General features: G+C 36.3%; 1 protein-coding gene across 1 annotated transcript; it reads left to right on the top strand.

Moving 5' to 3' along the window:
• Positions 1-572: 572 nt before the first annotated feature.
• On the top strand, positions 573-2,591 carry LOC130729668 (pentatricopeptide repeat-containing protein At5g66520-like). The gene has a single exon (XM_057581487.1). It carries the CDS (start codon positions 840-842, stop codon positions 2,436-2,438), a length of 1,599 nt encoding a protein of 532 aa, XP_057437470.1. The 5' UTR covers positions 573-839; the 3' UTR covers positions 2,439-2,591.
• Positions 2,592-7,366: the final 4,775 nt, after the last annotated feature.

Here is a 7,366-nt window from a genome sequence, read left to right on the forward strand (position 1 = left end):
AAGAAAACGTAATATTTACCAATAATTTACTGAATTCATTGACACATACAATTGATAGTTGTTAATGCAGTTTTCAATAACAAGACATAGTAAATATTTGTTGGATATAGTCATTGGTGAAACTTTCTTATTGAGTTCATAATCTTTAAAGATAAACAACAAGTATGATATTATGATGACTCTAATTTCTGCATTTGACAACATATAAAAAGTGAGATATTTTTTTAAGCTTTAATTGCATATTTGGTTTCGCATAGACACTTCTCACAATTTCGGTCTCCAACAAAAATTAATTCCACTACATGTTCTCAACGAATACCTCCGATTGCAAAATTGATTTTCTGTGCAGATTTCGTGTAAAATCTAACGGAAAGCTAACGTGACATTTTTTTATAATATCATGATTAAAAAAATTAGGTTTTTAATTAAATCAAATTTCGTCTATTGCAATTTTGGTCCCTCTCCCTCAACCGTCACTACTTCTCCTTCAATCACTATCCTTCCTTATATTGCCGAGTGCTCTTTTTTTTTCCGGCCAAAACCAAATTTTTTTGGTATAAGACATGTGTTCTCTTTTGGAGGCAATCATGTTTGAGCGGGAAATATCCACATCATATACGGCCGACTCTCCAAATGAAATATTTTTTCGATCCTCAAGACTCGAACTTTATACCTTGCTAACAATGCTAAGAGGATAGACATGTACCACTTAAACCAACCGGTTGTTGCGAGAACCAATTTTTATTATTCTTCCATTTCGTATTGTCATTCCATCATACTAACCAGCATTGCTGTTTCCGGTATCCTCACCAAGCAAGCAAGACTGATGTGGGAAGTTTATGACGATGATTTCTTTGATCGAGTCCAAGAGTTTAACTCTCAAGAACGCACTCTCTAGATTGATTGAACAATGCAAGAACCTCAGGGAACTCAAAAGAATTCACACCCAGATTTTAACGTCTCCAAATTTACACTCAAGTGACCAATATCATCTCATTACTCGGCTACTTTTCTCTTGCTCCTTCGGAAGCTCTTTCACCTATGCCACCAATGTTTTTCACATGATCAATAACCCAGATCTTCGTGTCTACAACATCATGATCAGAGCATATGCAGGCATGGATGGAGTTGATGACAGGCATTTCTGCAGGGCTATGGTGCTGTACAAGAAAATGCTTTGCGATGGCATTTTTCCCAATTGCCTTACTTTTCCATTCCTCATAAAGGGTTGCACTAGGTGGATGGATGGAGCTAGTGGTGAAATTGTGCATGCCCAAGTGGTGAAGTTTGGATTTTTGAGCGATGTTTTTAATGGGAATTCTTTGATCAATTTGTATATGACTTGTGGGTTGTTGAGTAATGCACGGAAGCTGTTTGATGAAATTCCTGTTACAGATGTTGTCACTTGGAACTCGATGGTTATTGGGTATTTGAGAAATGGAGGGCTTGATAATGCATTGGATTTGTTTAGGAAGATGAATGGGAAGAATATCATATCTTGGAATTCGATTATTACGGGGTTGGTTCAAGGTGGACTTGCAAAGGAGGCGCTCGAACTTTTCCATGAAATGCAGCAGATTTCGGTTAAACCAGATAAAATTACAATAGCTAGTGTCCTTTCAGCTTGTGCTCAACTAGGAGCTATAGACCATGGGAAATGGGTGCATTCTTATCTGAGAAGAAACGGCATAGAGTGTGATGTGGTGATTGGAACAGCGCTTGTCAATATGTATGGCAAGTGTGGACTTGTGCAGCAAGCATTTGAGATCTTTGAAGAAATGCCTGAGAAGGATACCTCGGCATGGACAGCGATGATTTCGGTGTTTGCTCTTCATGGATTAGGTTGGAAGGCTTTTGATTGCTTTTTAGAGATGGAAAGAGCCGGAGTTAAGCCAAACCATGTTACATTTGTTGGATTATTATCAGCTTGTGCTCATTCTGGCTTGGTGGAGCAAGGTCGTTGGTGCTTCGATGTAATGAAACGTGTTTACTTAATCGAACCACAGGTTTATCACTATGCTTGCATGGTTGATCTTCTTAGTCGAGCAAGGCTCTTTGATGAGTCAGTGATTCTTATCAGGAGCATGCCAATGGAACCGGATGTTTATGTCTGGGGTGCATTACTCGGAGGCTGTCAGATGCATGGAAACGTTGAATTGGGAGAAAAAGTGGCTCTTCATTTGATAGACTTGGAGCCTCACAATCATGCTTTCTACATGAACTTGTGTGATATATATGGCAAAGCTGGCAGGTTTGATGCTGCTAAAAGAATTAGGAATTTATTGAAAGAAAGAAGAGTTCAAAAGAAAATCCCTGGCTGTAGCATGATTGAAATTAATGGGGTGGTTCAAGAATTTTCAGCTGGAGGGTCATCTGAACTTCCTATGAAAGATCTGGTATTGATCTTAGATAGATTATGTAACGAGATGAAGATATGAGTTTCATATTTTCTGTGTTCCATATTCAGTTTCAGATCCAATAGTTTCTTGAAAAAGGATGAATTACAAAGAATATTGAGGAATAAGACAACCCTTAAGAATTGGAAAAAGTTCCACCTATGTAAACTAGAAAGACATAACTATCAATGGAAAGAGAAGACATAATTTGAATCTGCCCAAGGTGATAATTACCAATTAATCACAAGACACGATCATACGACAGATGCCAAAATTATTGCTCTACTCATATACATTAGATTAACCACATAGCTCAATTGATGTCCTAGTATGAAACCACAAATTTCGGTAATATTATAAGCTAAAATACATAATACATGATTATCAAAACATGGATTTTAGATTTTTAGGTAATGTACCTCATGGTTACCATTGACATTATGCAAAATAACTATAAAATCTAATTTTCAAAAGCACGTTACCATCAGTCTTTGAACATTCGGTATTAACATTACTTTATCTGATCTAGGATATCAATCGCACGATCGCGCCTGAATTGCGTTATAGCTTTGCACCTGCCCCCTAGGACAATGTGACTCATCACGTCTCAATTGTTGTCGTTGCTAGAGCAGCCGCTATCGAGGTTCATTATGTGGTCGTTCGCATGCTATCTCGGCACAACAGATTGACTTGAGACTTACAACAATGACTTTGACTTTAAAACGTTAAGTGAGTACTTTTAGGGGCTTCTATGGAATTTTCACACAAAAGAAACCCTAAATGAGTACTTTAAGGGCCTTTTCTAGTATTTCCACGTGAAAGAAACCCTAAATGGTAGCACCCCTCTACCTCCATTGCCTGAGTTGTCTTCTTTGCTCTCTTAAGCACGAACAACCACCGCCTGACTTTCTCTCTGATGAACCTTCAATGACCACCGTTTCGCGGCCATCCCATTACACAGGATCTTGTTTTCCTAGTTTTTTGGCTGACCACGACCCTCCACGATCCGTTATTGATTTATGTATCTAATCTAACTATAACCGTAGAATCACCTATTACTATTTTACCATCATAGTAAAATGCGTGACAGTTCAACTGCTATCGATTAGTTCCATGACAGAGGTAGAAATAAGAATTCCCTACATCAAATATATTTCCTTCTTCAAGATTCTAATTTTTGGTATTTTAAGTATTGGCAATTTTTTAAATGTTTAAAATAGCTTTTGTGAGCTTGTTATTAATTCTTCTGAAGTTCCATCAATCTCACCAAAATATATGGCTTGCAAATGTGAATGGGATATTAGAACTATTAGTTCATGAATAATAGCACTATGCAATGCAGCTTGAGCTTAGCTGCTAGCCTGCTACTGCGAAAGTTGCTAACACATATCCTTACTACGGGAAAAAGCATGTTGCCATTAGAAGTAAAAAAACATATAATAAATATCCAATATTATCAATTTATGCCATATGGAGAAAAAAAAACAAATTAAGCTATATTTTTCTTATATTTACTAGTCTCTATACATGTAGGTTGCAATTCGGAGATTACAATCAATTGTTAAGCACGTGAATCATAATCTCTCACAAAAACAACCAAATTTGGGGTCCAACTCCTCTAAAGTATAAGTCCCCACAATCATTGATTAAGTTTCTTTATTGATTTTTCAAAGTAATTAATCAGTATTAATCGTTGTAATGACTTATTTTACCATTTAAAGTGAGGCTATGGCTATGTTTGGCATGCCATTTCAGCTAACTTATAGCTTATTTGACTAGCTTAAAGCTTATTTGACTAACTTAAAAGCTCTTCAAAAGTGTTTGGTGAATGAGCTTATTTCAGTAGCTTAAAGTTTTAAGCTATAAGCTATCTCAGGTAGCTTATAGCTTAAAGCTTATTAAATTTATTCTCATTTTTATCCTTATTATTTTATTAAAATTCCACCATTACCCTTATATTTATAAAAACACTAAACATATTTTCCCCTCACACTTACGTATGCAGTTCCCGCCACACCGCTGTAAGAATTAATATTATATTTTTAAGATGATAAATAACTTGAGTTAATAAAAATATTTAAAGTGATAATAATTTTAATATTACTATCATATAGGTTTAATCTGAAAATAAAGTAATGTTAAATATAAAAATAATTATACAAGTATGTCATTTTACAATTTCAGCTTGTTTAACGGCTAGTTTTACCAAATACTTTTGTAGCTTTTCAGCTTTCAGCTAACTTATCAGCTTTCAGCTATCAGCTAGCTTATTAGCTTTCAGCTAGTTTTTCAGCTTTCTGCTAGCTTTTCAGCTAAACATGCCAAACATAGCCTGAATCTCTCACTCTAGAGGAGTCAAATCCCCAAATTGGAGTTTATCAAGTGAACAAACAGACAAATGTTACCTTTGGTCAAATGTTTCGGACTATTGGAACATCTAACTCATACATAAGTATTTCACAATTTTCCATCCATCTATATATTCTGATAAGTTTTCATTATAGCAAAATCTAGAGCAGTAACGACCGTGTTTGCAATTCAGAATACAGATCTTTCTTCTAATTACTATCCTGGAGTATCACAAATTATGTTCAATCTTTGTTATCCTAATAATAGGGATATTTGCTTTTCTCTGCAAGGGTTGTGAGACATCTTTCTTGTGTGCTGGTCCTAGAGTCTTCTTTCACTGCTCTAGAAGTTCTTAACAAACAAGCATCTCTAACTAAGTTTGTATGATATTTTATCTTTGATCCTTTGAAATTTTGATTTGGTGTCTTATTGACTCACATAGTTGCTACTTGTACAAAAATAAATTGGCAGATATCTCATCATAAAGGTTCTTGGATCTGTCACTGGTTGGAGTTTGTTTTTTGTAACAGAACTAGGTAAAGCATTCAGTAAATGATTTATTAGGAAAAAAATGCTAGAAGCCAAATCATACTAAATTTACAGCACTATTAAGATCCTAACATAATGTTTAATTACTCAGTCAGCATGACCCGCAAAACAAATGAAGCATACAGAGCATCCTTACTTTCTTGATGTAAAGTATGGGGTGAACACAATTAGTCACAGTTCCAGCAAGAGGAATATAATATTAACGAACAGTAAGCAACACATGGGGTAGTCAAAACAACATGAGAATATGATTTTCCCTTTCATTCTGAAAAGGAATTTCATAGTGGAAAATTGTATGCAAATGATCCATGAAGTATTACAATTTTTTTTTCTTTTTCAATTTACACTTTATCTAATGATTAATCTAAATTTAAAGCATTCAAGCTTGCCTCCCCGCAGTGTTCCTTCTCAGAATCATTGTCTAGAAGTCCAAGGAATACAGTTAAAAATAATCCAATTTTGTCATCTGCTTAGCAATTTGAATGGCTTCATCAAAGCTCTCAATTTTCTTATACAAACATAAGGTCATAGCAGACAAAAAGAACTGTGCATCTGCCCATAATGAAACACATATATAGACCCCGAAAACATAAACTACCTTGTATGTCCAGCAAAAAAAAATACATAATGAAAAGACTGAAACGGGTAAAATACATAGAAGGAAGCACAACATTCCTAAGTGAGCCACAAATTTGTTGTAATAATATTTAGACCCAGAGATTACCTGCTTCCACAGGCTTTAACAAGTAAAAAAAAACTCAGCACAGGTGTTCAACTTTTTTAATAAGACATTGAAGCCAGCACCCAATTAAAAGGGCTAATACTCAAAATTAAAGGATACACACCCACATAACAAATTTAAAAATCTATTCCTATTTCAGTTTACTGCATTAGATAAGCAATACCCAAGGATGTACCAAAAACTACAAGGACACAAAGTTTATGTGTTCAAAGGCACCAAAACCAGCAGAACATAGTATTCAGAACTAATTACAAATGCATTTATCTAGGAATGGTTTTTAACTATCAACAAGCATATCAATTACTTAATTAAAAGCTCGCATGTTGCAGAACTCCTTGGGCATGAGTCTAATTCTATTCTAATTTCAGCCTTTTTCCCATGAGATAGTTTAGGGAAACTGAAAATTGTCATGGTATGCAACGATGTTGAATTTTGCAAAACAAACTTGGAAAACTTTATCTCACATTCGGTGCCTCTAAAACTGCCAATAATGCAGGTTTGGAGCTGTGAAGAAAAGCATTCAGGAACCACCACAGGTGTTTTTGGCCAATCCATGTATGGAGTGTTTCCTGTAAGAGAATAGTATGATTTGAATGGGTGCCATTCTCATTGATAGCAATAGGGTATAAATACAAAACTGAATATACAAAAGTCAAACTATTTCCTATTTTGCCTAGCTTAATTACAGGAATACAATCAATATAATTGCAGGAATAAATCATATTCTATCACACCCCCGCAGTCGAAGCGGGAGGTTCCCGGACGCTGAGACTGGTCCGAAAATCATCAAAAAGAACCCGGGGAAGGCCTTTGGTGAAGATATCAGCGATCTGATGGCGGGAAGGGACATGAAGAACTCGAGCCTGGCCGCGTGCGACCTTTTCCCGAACAAAGTGGATATCCATCTCAATATGTTTGGTACGCTGATGCTGCACAGGATTTCCAGAGAGATATATAGCACTAACATTATCGCAGTACACCAAAGTAGCCTGGGAAAGAGGAAAGTGAAGCTCCAGCAGGAGATTGCGGAGCCAACAAGATTCCGAAACAACATTAGCAACACCTCTGTACTCAGCCTCTGCACTGGAACGAGAGAGAGTAGGCTGACGCTTGGACGACCAAGAGATGAAGTTGTCACCAAGAAAAACACAATAACCAGAAGTGGAGCGTCTGGTGTCAGGACATCCACCCCAATCAGCATCAGTATAAGAAATAAGCTTCTCAATAGGGGTCGGATATAGGTGCAAACCAAAGTGCAAGGTTCCCTGAACATAGCGCAGAATGCGCTTTAGTGCCAACATGTGCTCAGTGCAAGGAGCATGCATGTGAA

Source organism: Lotus japonicus, chromosome 1 (genome assembly GCF_012489685.1).
Source record: "Lotus japonicus ecotype B-129 chromosome 1, LjGifu_v1.2".
Taxonomy (NCBI): domain Eukaryota; kingdom Viridiplantae; phylum Streptophyta; class Magnoliopsida; order Fabales; family Fabaceae; genus Lotus; species Lotus japonicus.